The sequence below is a fragment of the Loa loa genome, assembly GCF_000183805.2.
Source record: "Loa loa unplaced genomic scaffold supercont3.1, whole genome shotgun sequence".
NCBI classification, from domain to species: Eukaryota; Metazoa; Nematoda; class Chromadorea; order Rhabditida; family Onchocercidae; genus Loa; species Loa loa.
In genome coordinates, this window is record NW_018108181.1 from 918,740 (window position 1) to 933,583 (window position 14,844).

At 36.2% G+C, this 14,844-nt stretch overlaps 4 protein-coding genes across 4 annotated transcripts; 2 read left to right on the forward strand and 2 right to left on the reverse strand.

Moving 5' to 3' along the window:
* Window positions 1-91: 91 nt before the first annotated feature.
* On the forward strand, window positions 92-1,843 carry LOAG_00049 (hypothetical protein; the record flags this gene model as incomplete). Its single annotated transcript, XM_003135590.1, has 4 exons — window positions 92-421; window positions 854-964; window positions 1,361-1,501; window positions 1,685-1,843. The coding sequence occupies 4 exons, from the start codon at window positions 92-94 to the stop codon at window positions 1,841-1,843; spliced, it is 741 nt and encodes a 246-aa protein (XP_003135638.1).
* A 3,775-nt stretch (window positions 1,844-5,618) lies between these two features.
* LOAG_00050 (protein-L-isoaspartate O-methyltransferase) lies at window positions 5,619-8,617 on the forward strand. Its single transcript, XM_020445327.1, has 6 exons — window positions 5,619-6,303; window positions 6,537-6,673; window positions 6,885-6,989; window positions 7,092-7,298; window positions 7,697-7,874; window positions 8,172-8,617. Exons 1-5 carry the CDS (start codon window positions 5,964-5,966, stop codon window positions 7,868-7,870), a joined length of 963 nt encoding a protein of 320 aa, XP_020304199.1. The 5' UTR covers window positions 5,619-5,963; the 3' UTR covers window positions 7,871-7,874; window positions 8,172-8,617.
* Window positions 8,618-8,791: 174 nt separating this feature from the next.
* Window positions 8,792-13,315, reverse strand: LOAG_00051 (ATP-dependent RNA helicase P62). The gene is made up of 12 exons (XM_020445328.1): window positions 13,097-13,315; window positions 12,280-12,470; window positions 12,004-12,116; window positions 11,329-11,559; window positions 10,866-11,061; window positions 10,424-10,584; window positions 10,152-10,358; window positions 9,872-10,010; window positions 9,553-9,612; window positions 9,376-9,473; window positions 9,084-9,223; window positions 8,792-8,937 (listed from the first exon to the last, which is right to left on the reverse strand). The coding sequence occupies exons 1-12, from the start codon at window positions 13,270-13,272 to the stop codon at window positions 8,928-8,930; spliced, it is 1,722 nt and encodes a 573-aa protein (XP_020304200.1). The 5' UTR covers window positions 13,273-13,315; the 3' UTR covers window positions 8,792-8,927.
* Window positions 13,316-13,832: 517 nt separating this feature from the next.
* Window positions 13,833-14,750, reverse strand: LOAG_00052 (hypothetical protein; the record flags this gene model as incomplete). Its single annotated transcript, XM_003135593.1, has 4 exons — window positions 13,833-13,984; window positions 14,166-14,345; window positions 14,498-14,559; window positions 14,629-14,750. 4 exons carry the CDS (start codon window positions 14,748-14,750, stop codon window positions 13,833-13,835), a joined length of 516 nt encoding a protein of 171 aa, XP_003135641.1.
* Window positions 14,751-14,844: the final 94 nt, after the last annotated feature.

Below are 14,844 nucleotides of genomic sequence, written 5' to 3' on the forward strand. Positions count from 1 at the left end.
GGACAGCTCAAATATACTGTTTGGACAGAAAATATTAGCTGCAGATAATTTCCAGATATAACGGTTATTACAACAAATTGATACTATCTGAATGGCGGAAAAGGATGCGGAAAAAACAGAATCATCAAGCTCAGCTGCCAGCACTGTGAGCAAAAAAACCAGAAGCAGTCACAATTCATCAGTGCATATGAATGAATCTGACGAAGAATCTGATCACTCATCAGAAAGAGAATCAGGAAGTCTACGAAGTTCTCTGGTCAACACTCTAGCCACAATCCAAAATAACATTTTCAAAAAAGGAAAACCGCTCGAAGCATGGCATCAGTTTCTGCTCAGTAAAATCATTTACAACAAAGATTATACCTACATGGATAAGGCATTCCGTTTCATGGAATGCAAAACAATGGTCAGAAGAGAGCAAGTTTGTTTTTTAGAGATTGCTGAAATGAAAATGAATAAAAAATACAACACCACTAGATAAGGTAAAAACAGGCATATTTCGAAATGTAATGATAAAAGACAGCTTAAACTGAGAACAAAGAAAGTCCTATTACCGTAGCAATGTTCACTATCAACCGACTTCCCCAATTTCCACTATGATCAGCAGTAATCACTGTCCACTATGGTCGTCGATGAACAGCCTTCTGTTGATTCAGAATAATTAATTGTTTATGCTATGAAAATCTACCCTCAAGAAAATTACCTTTAAGGAAATTATGATGGCTCAAAATCACAGTCAGCTATCATCCGTAGCGAAGTCATCAAGGATCCAGTGGCACCATATTTAGAAGAAATCGAAAATTATATAAAATTTGCCACTTTCTATCTTTTTAGCAAAAACATTAATTTGCAGATATTCTATGCAGGACTATTCCTGTTAGTTGCATTTGTTTTACTACAAAACTTTGATCCATTGTTATGCACTACAGTTAGCTGTATTTATCCTGCATACGAAACCACCAGGGTTAGTCCATTGAAATTTCCTTTGACTTCCGATCTACTCAAAATCTGCTGGAGGAAGTATCGGGCATTAAAGATCTCTTAATGCGTTACTTCAACAATGATACTACTCCCACTTTAAGAAAAAAATCAAAACAAAGGATTGATTAAGGTAAAGCATTAGAAGGGATGACGTGTAGAAGCATAATTGCACTATTTTGAGAGGCGTTGTACTGAAATACCAGAAATCCTTAGTGATGGAAATGGTGGGTAGCTTTCAGAACTTTCATTGTCTACTAAAATTTATTACAATATTCCATAATCATAAGATTCAGTTAAAAAGAACTTTATAGATGCCTTCATTGATCTTAAGATCTTATTTTCTTTCTTCGTCATTTAAGAAATTATTGGAGTTTTGCAGTCTTTAACTATTCACAAGAATAAAGCGCGCAAACAACGTGAGCATTGGCTTATCTATTGGATTGTATTCTCATTTTTCACACTGCAGGATTACCACAGCGAGTGGTTAACGATGTTACTTTCGCCATTTCTTTTACTAAAGGTTGTAATTGATCTAAAAATGAAACTGTTGGCAAGATTGCCTCACCACACTTATCTGTTTTGTGATTTCTTTCAAAATTTTCCCTTAACTTTCTTTTTTCGATATAACAGTACGATGAGTTCTCGGGAAATTCTCAAATTTTAGTTTCAAATTCAATCCCTTATGTAATATTACTTTATTTAGATGTTATTTTTGATGCTTCTAGCATTGCCACAGACGGGAATGGCTGAGCTGTGCTACTACAACATTGTAGTTCCCATGCTTTCCGTTATCAATGATACCTTCGTGAAGTATAATCGAGTATGTTTCTTATTATTGAACGAAACAGTAAAGAAGATTTAAAAACACGAATTACTTCAATTCTTCTTTGAGGGCTCTTTTTGAACTAGATAACATGAAAAAGACACATCTTGGCCTATAAGTAACTTCCCCACAAGACAGAATTACCTCTTTTTTTATGCTAGCTATAACTAGTATTGGTAAAAGTTGAATACAATTCCAAAAACTTGAAGGAATTTTCATTCAGCAGAGCAGCAGTGTCACAGATGTCTCAGAAAATATTTCAGAAACTGAAGAGAACGAGCAATAAAAAAACATTGCACTTTACAGAATTCCTTCTTTCATTGTTTACTCTGAACCTTAATTTGGATGTCGAACCTTTATAAACACTTCATGGGTATATAATAAGCGAACAGAATTTCTTTTTAGCATCCCCACTTTTCTAGGGGAACACAAATGAATTAGGTGGATTGTTACCTAAACCTTGTTTGCATTCAAAAACTAGTTCAGATCAGTTTTATTTGAAAAATAAAAAAAAGCGCATATCCAAAAGCGTCCTATCGTAATTTGAGGAATCATAATCGCAGGACAGATGCGTTAAAGTTTCATGACATGCGAGATCATTTGCTCTCTATAAACACTACTAACATGCCACTACCTATCAGACCTAATAAACATGTCCAGTGATATAATTTACCAATCAGCTTATTGTATATTTTATAAAAAGATTCGTCCAATTGTCCAATTTATTGTTGCGATGCAACATAAGTTACCAAAAACTTCTCGTTTAACAAATGCAAAAGCAAATTAAATACTTTCGAAACTTTAATTCTTAGTTTCTTAGTTCTGAAACAAGCCTTTCTCTCCCGCGTTTTGGCGTTAACTGACTCACTCTGCATACTTCCTTTATTATCGCGCGTGTTTCATGAGAAAGCAAGGAAAGATTTCCAAACTTTTTTCACTTTTTTTTTTCAGTGCCTCCGTTCAGACGTTAACATACCGTAATTAAAGTGCCGTAATTATAATACTTCACAGCGCCGTAATCATAATACCGCAATACATAACACCAATACTTGTGATAATCGCAATATTGCGATTATAATACCTCAAAGTGCCGTACCACGATACCGTAATCAATACTGTGGTTGCAACACTGTAATTGCAATACCGTGATTACGACACCGTAGTGATGTTTTTGCAAAGATGATACCGTAGACACGTTACTGTAATCAAGACGCCGTAATTACGACACTATAGCCACAATGCCGTAATCATATTGTCCCTATTCATGGCATCAATACCATAATGATAATACCACGATTATAATATCGTAATTATAATTATAATATTTATTGATGACAAAAGCTGATATGGCAACTAGTGCAAACAAATATTGTAACCGGTTGGCATGAATTGGCAATGAATTGGTAAGCGATGATATGGTGGTTGCCAAAATACTACGGTGGTTTTAGTAAAATAATTATTTTTGAAACTGTATGTTCGGGAATATAAGTGTACAACTGTATATTATTTCTGTATAACTGTATATCATTTTGACAGTGGTGTACCGTATCTATCAAAACCACTTTCATATATATTAGATTTTGATGTCCTTGTTTTCCAATTACAATAAATGTAATATCATTCATGTTATTGTTTTGATACACTCATCGTTTTTCGATTTATGACAATTCATTTCCGATAGAATGCTCAATAATTTTTACTTTTGATTGGGATCAAAATCTTTGTAACATAAGAAATCTTCATTTTACGATTAATTTTGGCAAACAAAATTTCCAACAAAATTACTTTAATCAATTGTCCCTCTTTCTCCTTACCTTTTTGCCTCCACCAATAACATTAATATAAAAAAAAAATTGTCCAAGTTTGTTACATGGGTAGCTTGAAACGCCGCAAGGTTTCCCAATAAAAATAATTTCAAATTGTTTACAAAAAATCTTTATTAAATTGCGAAAAAAATGAAAGCTTCAAAATTTCTAAATGATTTGAATGGATTATTCGAAAATTCACATTTTTATTTCGTATTAATATTGCTACAAATATCACGCAATTTTCTACAGATCCATATCGTAATGACACACTTCTGATAATTACGGATATTCCTTCTCGAAAGAATTCAAAATTCGAGTGTGACTTTAAAATGAAGCATTTTGCGTCTCAGCATGTAAGAATGTCCGCCAAATTAACTATTATAAACTCTCGAAAATGAATAAGATAATTTGCATAAATTTGAATTCAATAATTTGTGCGAAAATGTGCCACGTGGAAGTTGAAGGACAAGTTTCATTTCACAGCTTGTCGGAAAACTTTTTTTTGTCGTTTGTTGTTTGTTTGTTGATGGATAAGCACAAAAAAATGTTTATTCAGTTGTAGGATTACAGCAACCACCGTTTTGTAGTATGCAATAGAGAGTGTAGTATCACTGGTTCGATAGTACTAATTAGGAAGAGTCAACAGTGGAGTTAAGGTCGACGGATGTCGTCAATTTTTGGTCCGACCAACAATTTTCTTTTATAAAAAGAAGCTCCCAAAAATCTGTCAATGAGCTTTTATATTGTCTTTAAGTGGATTGGGCTTACAGTGTCACACATCTGCATAAAAGGATTTGCACATAAGGACAAGAGCATTGCATAATTTAGCTATACCAAATGTACGCAGGCTCAACATTAGACAAAGGGCATTGTTGGAAGATTTGAAGCTTAGATAACTGACTCATCACTTTAGATATGGAAAAACATTTTATCATTTTCCTTTGCGTAATATGATGAATCTTTTAACTGAAAAATTCTGCAACAAATGCTTTAACTGCCTGTACATATTATAAATCCCATCGATTTTTACTCGACGCAGCTTCAAGTTTTTTCGTTTTCTAAGAATGAAGGAACGTATCTTTCATTTTGATAATTTCAAGGCATTTTTTTTTTGGTGGTTTTGACTCTTTTTGTCATAGAGATGAACTCAACAGTGATATACACACACTCGCTACCCATTCTAACCTTTATGCAGTAAAGTTTAAATAGTGTTTAAGTAAGTAAAGTATATTTACGAATGTTCCAAGTAACTTAGGACACTTTGTGTTGGTAAATACAGATCTGTGAGCTGAAATCTACCTGTATTTATCTAGGGAGTGAATTTAATGGGAATCTTAAATGAATCAATTGGACCCTGTAACAGAGCAATTCGGCGTGTCACATGAAGCATGGCGTAGTTTTGAAACGGAGTATTGTGCCTTGAGACCTTAATAACTTATTCCACTTTTGTTCTCTCTACTGCTACTTTGCACAGGCCTTTTCCCAAACATTTCTCAGTGTTTAATTAAAAAAAAAAGAAAAAGAACAATCTACTGCTCTATTCTACTGAGAATTGAATGTCTCTTGTTATCTCCTGCTTTATTTGTCTCTGTACCACTAGTCTCCCCTAATTATAATGAATGTCATCCCGAATAAGAAGTATGCAAGCCTATAAGGCATACTGCTTGCTATCCCTTCAAAAATCTCCTTTGCAAAAAAGAGATGGTACAAGAATCAAGAGTGCAACTCTTCCATTTCAATCCTTGATTGAAGTGACAGAAGAATATTTTGATACCCGATGAATCATCGTCCCCAGCACTTCATTCTCCTATCGATTATCGGTGACATGGCGACATTGCAGAATGAACATCCTAATGGTCAATTTTTTTCACATAAACACATTTCAGGACTCTTTTACCATTGCCTTCCTCCGATTCTTTTTCCCAAATATAGAAATGCTGGTTCCAACGTCCAAGTGGTTGAATAAATGGTCGGAGTCGGGATGAAAAAGTGAGTTTCGATTATTCCTTTTGATGTACTCGCCATTTCTATTTACTTCTAATCGGTAAGAAATGACTTCCCCACTAAAATACTCTTTCTTTCTGAAGCGTCTGTCACCTACCACCTTGATCTCGACCTACCAACCGCTTGATGCCACTGCTTGGTACTGCTGCATTGAATCGTTCTCCTGAAACTGTGCTTGCCACCTGTTGTGAGAAAGACAGCTAGGCAGAGAAGTTAAAGGGATGTGAAATAGAGAAGAATGGTTGTGTTGTAATTTGAAATGAAATTGGGACGATGGTTTCGATTGTTAGTTTAGTTACTTGCACTCTGTCATTGTCAGGTGTGATTGGCTCACTTCTGGTGGTTCAATGTCTCCTTGGTATTGCTTATTTTTGCTAATTACTGCTAATTGTGTACTGGCTCTGTTTGCTTCAACAGCTGATTGTGATAGCTCAAAGGACAACTACTGCAATAAGAAACTGCAGAAATTAAGCAGGGATCGCGAAGAATTCAGTGAATCTGCAGAAAGCATTGAGGGAGAGGAAAGAGAGGGTGAAATTTTACACCCAGGAAGAGAGAAACAAATAAAATCCAAAAAAATGAAGATCTTCGAGAATGCAACGCGACTACTAACTCGTAACATAAGAAATGCAATGGCTTGGATGTCCGGTGCTGATTCGAATGTTGGTTTAGTCAACAATTTACAAAGTAATTGTTGCTTTTTACTTTAAAAACAGAGAAATGCTAGTTCAAATTTGTTTCCCGCATTTCATTTCACCATAACGAACTGGGAAAGTACCTTTGTAGGGAATAAATAAATGACTTCAGTTAACGGACATCTGATAACAAATTTACTAGTTGCATTTGTTATGGTTAACATTGCCATATTACAGTTACTATAGTTCGTTTCTTTAATATAATGACAAGACTTTAACTTCCAGGCAATAATTTATTCAAGGATAAGCGTGTAAGAGATGCTATGTTGAAGGTGGATCGAGCTGATTTCACGTCTGTAACGCCGTATGGCGATCATCCGGTTTCGATCGGTTACGGTGCTACGATCAGTGCCCCACATATGGTAGTTGTAATTCCATTTTTGGTTAACTAAAAGAAACCTTACGAATAGTTCCTGTAGTTCTTGTATTCAATGATACATGATAAGGAAATTATTCGGTTAGGACAATTGGTTTTTGTTTTTGTTTTGATATTCAATTCCAAATATTTCTAAAAATCACTATTGGATGTGATGAAAACTTTTGATAATCAAAATAAAAAAAGCGAACTTTCAGCATGCATCTTCTCTGGAGCTTCTGAAGAATCATCTGAAAGAAGGGAACCGAGCACTAGACGTAGGATCAGGTTCTGGTTACTTAACAGCCTGTATGGCGATAATGGTTAGCTTTTGTAATGCATGTTCATCACATCTTTGTCATGAAATTTCAAAAAAAATTATGGGAGAAGGCGATGATTTCTGTACTGTATATAAATTTCTTTAGGTTGGTAAAACAGGGAAAGTAGTTGGCATAGATCATATTCAAGCTTTGGTAGACGATTCAAAGCGTAACATCGCGAAACATCATGGGGATTTGTTGACCGATCACCGTATAATTCTTGTAAAAGGAGATGGTAGGAAAGGTTATGAAAAAGAAGCACCCTACAATGCTATTCATGTCGGAGCTGCTGCACCTGAAATTCCTAATCAGGTTGTTTTTATTCATCTACTGAGACAGCAGGACAGAATATTTCAATTTTGATGCGTTTATTTTGGATTGAGCTTTAAGCGTTTACTTTTTTCAAAACCGCATGTTCCTTTGTTACGACTTCTGAAAATGCTTCCATGTTTGTAAAGATTACATGTGGTTTAAGATTGCTGAGTAAATTTTAAATTTTGAAGACGTTTACCAATAATATATGCTTTCGATCTATATGTCACCCCGAAAGTATTAGAAGTTGATTGTTTTACTTCGGATAAGGAACTTGTTAATGAATGAATAATATCGAGCTAGTTTACTACGAATTTATAACTTCTAGAAGTGTTAATATCTTGGACACAACTTTCTTGAAATCAGGGCCATAAAACATTGCAGTTAATAGATTGCAGTTAATAGAGCAGCTTGCTAAAGGTGGAAGGATGTTGATTCCAGTCGGTCCTGAAGGTGGTCCTCAGCAGTTTGTACAGGTTGACAAGGATGCAGACGGAAAAGTGACGCAAAAAAACTTGATGGGTGTAATATATGTCCCATTAACTGATGAGCAGCACCAACTTTACAACTGAAGAGGTGAGCTGAACTTTTGCTTCGTTGAAGAAACACTCATAGATATCTTGGACTGGTGAGTCTTCTCGAGTTGATGTTAAAAATAAATTTGATGAATTGATAAATTAAAGGTAAATTGATGCCGGTGGATAATCTGGCAAAAAAACTCATCTCCATATAAAATTTGCTGTAGAAGTCTTTCTTCGCTTCTCAATAGCACTATTATTTGCACACCAGTAGAATGTCTTCCCTTACAAGTTTGTTTTAATGAACAAATTCTGTTTTTCATACTTCTAGGTATTCAGGACTATATTTTTCTAGGTTATTTACATTTGGAGAAACATCTTCCAAAACAACAGAATTCCAACTGCGTTATAAACTACGTCCAACTACAACTGCGTCATCGAAACTACGTTGCATAAAGATGAAAGCGAGGGATAGATCACTAAAAATTGAGATTTTAGTGAAAACAGCCGCATGAACGGAGTACTTTTGTTCCTGATATTTAAATAGATTGGTTCTAATTCGTGTAATAAGCGTAGAACAATATTTCCAATCACATTCGTGAATTTTACATCGAGGTATTTCCTAGTACCCGTTCAATCTTTTCTCACCTAAGGATGATAAGTTGTAATTGGTGATTAAATTATATTGATTTATATATCGTAATAGGAAGGTGAGTCATCAAAATATGTTAAATTCGAAGCTTACTTGTAAAATGAATAAATAGCCATCATATCAGTGCTAATAAAATGCCTTGTCAGAACGTCGAGAATTAAAGGTCTTGCGTGAGCATATTAAGCAAAACGTCATAAAGCAAGATGGAGGCAATTTGCCCTATTTTATAAGCAGATATTTCCTATGAAACATAATTTCTTGGAATTGTATGTCATGTTTTATGAAATGAAAACATAACAAGCTTATCGTGTGGGATCTAAGCAGGAAGGTAAAATATCTTTATTACTGCTGTCACATAGTCAACATTCTCATAGAAAAAAAAAAAACCAGTGAACGTCGGCAGTTGTTAGCCAGGAAAGCAGTGTTGTGCTTAGTTGATTCTGTCAAATATATTACTGGTTAGAATCTTCTGGAAAAAACCGAAATAAATTAAATGTACTGAAAAATATAATCGAATCATCAAATAGATGCATCTTATAAATACAAAACATTTCTCAATAAAGATCCTTCCAGAGCTATGAGTTTGAGCTACTGATGAAAAAGAAAAAAACAAACCCTCTGAAAGATTTTGCAGGACGTCTACTAACAAGCTCCAATAAATCTGAGGGAACTGCCTGTCTGGCTTCTTTCAAAATGTCAACAAGATCGTTAACTATAGGTGCATCATTGAGTGTGCACAAGGTGTACGAAGTGCCCTGAAGAAAAAAAATGCAAAAATGTTTGAAATTTTTTTACTACAAAAAACAAAGCAGCATCTGATCTTTATCACCTTTCATACAGCAAAAAAGAATATTGCTCACGCATACAAATTTATTTTATTGGATTAAAATATTAGAGGAAGACATGCAGTTTTGTCATGGCGAGCAGTTCGTCCAATTCTGTGTATATAATCTTCAATATTCTTTGGACAGTCGAAATTGATAACATATTTGATGTCATTTACGTCTGGAACAGTTTGTTATGAACGAAGCAGTGACATAACAAGATTCATGGGAGCTAATGAAACACAAAGTACTAAGCATACCCAAACCGCGAGCGGCAACATCTGTTGCGACCAGAATCGCACATTCACCATTTTTGAAATCTGAAACACAAAAAAGACCCTCCACACATCACTGCGATAACATAGCTTATATCGAAACACTGGTATTGGAAAGATACCAAACACTGATATCTTTATGTTGCTATCGTTTAAAAAAAGTCCATCTGATTCTCCCATTGGCAGCTGTTCTTGATTTTTAATAATGAATATTTAAAAAAATTGAAGCATATCAAATTGCAAAGGTATAATGTAATTCACATTGAAATCATCTCCTTCCGTTTATGAGAAACATTAAAATCACCGTTCATAACAAAATTCCGTTCTGCTTGAGATTTATCACCATGTAAGCTCAAAGCTGGATATCCCTTCTTGCGAATCAGTCGTGTTAACCAATCAGCTGTACGTTTCATACCAACGAAAACCAATGTTTTGCATTGTTGCTGAATATGCCAAAGAATATTATTTGTTATGTAATGAGAAATAAAGTCCCTCCATTAAAATTAACAGAAAATAACAAGATAGTAATGAACTTCACTAAATAGCATCAAATTTCGAAACAACTGCAGAATTTTGAAAACAACCTCGCTTGACGTCCTGCCTAAAAACTCTAGCAGTTTTTCTTCTTTCTCGTTTTCTTCAACAACTGCGACTAGTTGTATGATGTTACTATTTGCAGCAAGTTTAAGTGATCCAACATTAACAAATATGGGATCGGTTAGAAAATCCTTCGCCAAAATACGCACTTCCTTTGGCCACGTCGCTGAGAACATCAAAGTTTGTCGATCAGACTAAAAAAATTTTTTTAAAGTATCCTTCAAGATTTGACTTGAAAATCTAGAATCGAACTACTCACTCTAATCATAGACACAATTTTGCGTATTTGCGGTTCGAAACCCATGTCTAACATACGGTCAGCTTCGTCCAATACCAAATAAGTGCACCGGTTTAAATTCAAAACACCCGCAATCAAAAAATCTAATAGACGACCCGGCGCTGCTGCTAAGATGTCTACTCCTGCAAGTAAAGAATTTTTTACGCGAAACTATTAAACCATATCTTATTTAGATGCGAATGATCCATAAATTTTTACTTTCACTGATTTACTGCTGCCGAACTAATAAGTCCCCTTATTATCCCTGCGACATATATTACTCAACAGTCACAGTATGTGTAATGAAGACAGAGAGATAATAAGTGTTAACAGCGATTAACAATCGCCTTACATATAATGAACTACCATTTTCACCGAAAAACACCAGATCTCAAGTAACCAAAACACCAGATCTCAAGTAGACCTTCATGAATAGTTCTAGCTTGCTGCTCACGTCCAGAACCACCATAAGCACATGCCACTTTAGAGTGAAAGTTCATTGCCATCGAGCTTATCTGTTGCACCAGCTCTCTTGTTGGTGCTAAGATAAGTACTGCGGGACTTCGAACTTTTTCCAGCTGTTGTTGGTTTTGCATATGTACAATCCCTGGCAAAGTATACTGAAATTTCGAACTATTGGAAACTTTGACAGAAAAATCGAGAAACTGACGGCGAGAAAAATTCCGTATGCACAGGAGTTTTTGAATATAAAAGAAAAACAACAATAAAGCCATCTGAAACATTTGGTTAAAATGTTCTCATGTTGTCCACATATTTTTCAAGGACTTTATAATCGGTTTTCAAACAAGTAAGTCTTGTTTAATCTTAATGTGCTGAATATTTTCCAAATATCACATAGATTTTAAAAAGCAAGTTTATGAACTCACCGCTAAAGTTTTGCCTGAGCCTGTTCTAGCAATCGAGATCATATCATGCCCTGTCAACGCAACTGGCCAAGATATCGATTGTATTACAGTTGGCTTTTGAAAGCACGCCTTTTTCAGTTTCTCTACAACTGCCGGAGGAAAGCCTGCCTCAGTGAATTCGAAAATGGGGCGAGGAGATGACTTCCCCTTTAGGGTGACTTCATTCTGCGTAAACCACTCAGCTATTTCCTTCTGGAGATACGGATTAAAATTATTTAGAATCACAATAACCGAAATTAGGGAATACATGTTGCAACCCGGGCAAATTCAAAAAAAGCCAACAAAAACCGCGACTGTACACTGCTCGGGTAATGCCTGCAGAGGATATGCAACCCCCGCCCGCGACCTTTAACACAATGATTTGATTTAGGCACTTCATCGGCCCACATGTGGCACGTACATTCACACATGGTTCCTATATGCCACAATATTAACATCGCGATAGGAATTGAACCCGTTATCCCTATATTCTGTATGTCGCTCACTCACCACTAGATCAACTACACCCTTGCATTATACCTTTTGTTCTCTAAATAAAAAGCCTGCCTTCCATTCTTCGTTACATACATGAATCTTGACAAAGTAGCAAAACACTAAGCTACTAGTCGAAATAGTGTGTTTCAACAAAAACAATACCTCACTCCTATTTGTAACTGAAGCACTTTCCTTGTAAAGATTTTTCTGAATGGGTGGTAAATTAAGGTGTTTGTAATCGACTTTTGGCATTTCAACATCTCTGTTCCAAGATCCTTAAAATACAAGCAAACAATAAAGAGTTAAATTGGAAAAACAGCTGGGAATTAATTATGACGAATCCACTACTTACTGCATAATTATTTGTGACGACCTTTGAAAGAGCTAAAATTTTAAAATGAATGTAAACGAGTACAGAATCACACATGCAAATCATACCTCCAGAGCTTCGAAAGCGATCAGATAAGACGCCCCTCCGATTCCACTGCTCCCGAACTGTAGATCGCTCATTTCGGCGTTGGGTATCGAAAAATCGGTCCAAACCAACGTTTCGAGGTCGAAAAGTGCCCGGCCGATGTCCCACTTCTCGATTCACATCAATCCAGCTAGAAGGCTTTGCATTGCTAGCTCTGGAATAATATATGGGTTTAACAATGGGTCATAATTCTAGTCAAAGGGCAAACCCTATGAGGGTTCAAATAAACACCGCATAAACATACTTCACTTATGAATAACTACTTTCGGATGGACCATTTAAGGATAAAACAACTGTCCACTGCATGGTTTTTCCCAACTGTCCTCGCTCACTTGGAGCTATGCCACGAGAAGGAATATGCAGTGATCACGACATTCTCCGGACTACCCCTCGCCAGGTGTCAACGAAGGTCGGATTCGTTTACGGTATGGCAGACCGAATACTCGCCCCAATATTTTGAGGACGTTCGATGCTCCGCCAGTGAAGGAAGGATCAGGTTGCAAATTGCAGCCCAACTCCACCAACACCACACACCGATGGGATCGAACCTCAGACTTCCACCCTCCATGAACAACGAACCAAATCGACCATCACTGTAACTTCACTCCACTCATATTTAAAGTGTTTTATAACCGTTTCTCATTTTCTCCTCACTTAGCAATTTCACTTGTAGAATCAGTCGAATACTAAGTTTCGAATTTACTTTTTAAATGTCAGAGGGACTGAGTTTTAAGTTATTAATTTTACTTCGAAATCTAAATAAAATGAAAAAGCAATAACCTGGAAGTAAAGCGTCGTTGTGTCACGTTCTCTACGTCTACGTCTCTCTGTTGATCTTTTGAAGGTTTTCTTGAGACGGACGAGCAATGTGCTGCCCATGCCCTGCACAAGTCACCCCTCCTGATCTGTCGTAGCAAAAGGCCATATGTCAAATCGCTGCTGCTAAACAATGACATCTTCTAGTTCATCCCCGCTCACTGTCCCAGTTAACTTCTGATATCACCATGAAAACATGCTATTGGAAATATGACACTGATATCAATGATACCCCTCAATCTTTAATCTATCACTCTGCAGCACTATTGATATACGACGGCAAGATTAAGTTAGTTAGGAATCCAACAAGATTCAGGAGAGAGGGACTTCGCAGAAAAGTGACCTCCTCCCATTCGAAAACAACAGAGCACCCCGATATCAACCAGCAAACCCCATCCCACGCCATCACTCACTTTCCTAATTCATTATCTCGGCAGTAAGCCAAGATTTAACAAAATGTGGGAATTTAAACATCGTCAGAATGCAGCACTAGATAACGTAACAAATGATATTGATTTTTGCTTGCTGGGTTGAAATGATTTCAAGTCGTTGATGTGCAGCGTGCGGCGTAGATGTGCATGTACAGCGTAATCTATTCATCCATACCGTTCATGTATCCTCTTAGGTAGTTTATACACCGATGGTCATTATCTGATTGTTCTCTTTAGCTTTTGATGTGACATGTCCGCTCAAGACAAGTTCAGGTGCAGTTCTTGGCTTCATCGAGCCATCCCATTACCTGCCCGTGGCTTTCAGTTCGGAGCTTCTTCCGTCTTTCCCATTGTTTTTCAGCTAGAGGTGTTACTGGGGTATGGATGGAAGAAATATCAATAAATTTAGGAGACTCCCAAACTTTAAAAATCATCAGTAATTCCAGATAAATCATGGTTCCAATTATTACCATGACCTGCTCTTCTGTTGATATTTTGCCAAGAATTATAATTGTCGTAAAACATGAGTAGGCTGTAGCATTTAAGCACTATTACATTTCTGCTTTCAAGATCCAAATTTCTTCAAAACCTTCCTTGCTTACTATTTGTTACTGGTAAAAACTTGAAATTTCTGTCGACCTTATCAAATGGGCAATAACTGCTGTCAAAACTCTTATTGCCCTTCCTCATCATATCAACTTCGACAGGGGTGCTGCAAGAAACATTCATTGCATCCTTTGATCTGCAAATAAACCTTGGCCAACTGTACCATACGTTTGTATCTGTACATAAGAACATTAACATTTATGTTGTTTATTTCACCTTTTCACTTATAGAAAGGATAAGGTACCTTGAGAATAACTAGTTTGCACGAAAATGTATGTGGAACAACGAAAAAAAATGCAGCTTTAAACATCAAAGGTCAATTGCTGACCTTGCGTCCATTCTTGCCTCAGTCGGGGACATTCAATTACCAATATATTATGTGCTATGTGTCTGTAAGACACATCAACTCTAAATATTCTGCAACTACGGGTAAAAAAACTTATTGGTTAGGGATATGACAGAAGTGTGCTAAGGGGTGTCTTTAGGTATATAACGAATTCCCAACCGAATGTCTGAACTGGTTCTTCATTCTTAGGGACAGCGTAGTCATTGACCTGAATTCCCGAATCAGCAACTATCATATTTCAGTCTTCTGCAGTTAATTTATAACCAGTGCTAACATTATTTTCTCTATAATTAGTTTGATCGCGTTATCTTCATTGTGTTGCAATTTTT

Coding starts and splice junctions, on each gene's coding strand:
- LOAG_00050 (XM_020445327.1), top strand. CDS start 5,964: ATGTCTCCTTGGTATTGCTTATTTTTGCTAATTACTGCTAATTGTGTA. Junction 6,304..6,536: donor TTTAGTCAACAATTTACAAA/GTAATTGTTGCT, acceptor TTTAACTTCCAG/GCAATAATTTATTCAAGGAT. Junction 6,990..7,091: donor CAGCCTGTATGGCGATAATG/GTTAGCTTTTGT, acceptor AAATTTCTTTAG/GTTGGTAAAACAGGGAAAGT.
- LOAG_00051 (XM_020445328.1), bottom strand. CDS start 13,272: ATGTCATTGTTTAGCAGCAGCGATTTGACATATGGCCTTTTGCTACGA. Junction 11,560..12,003: donor CAGTTACAAATAGGAGTGAG/GTATTGTTTTTG, acceptor CCGTATCTCCAG/AAGGAAATAGCTGAGTGGTT. Junction 10,011..10,151: donor TAGGCAGGACGTCAAGCGAG/GTTGTTTTCAAA, acceptor TGGCATATTCAG/CAACAATGCAAAACATTGGT.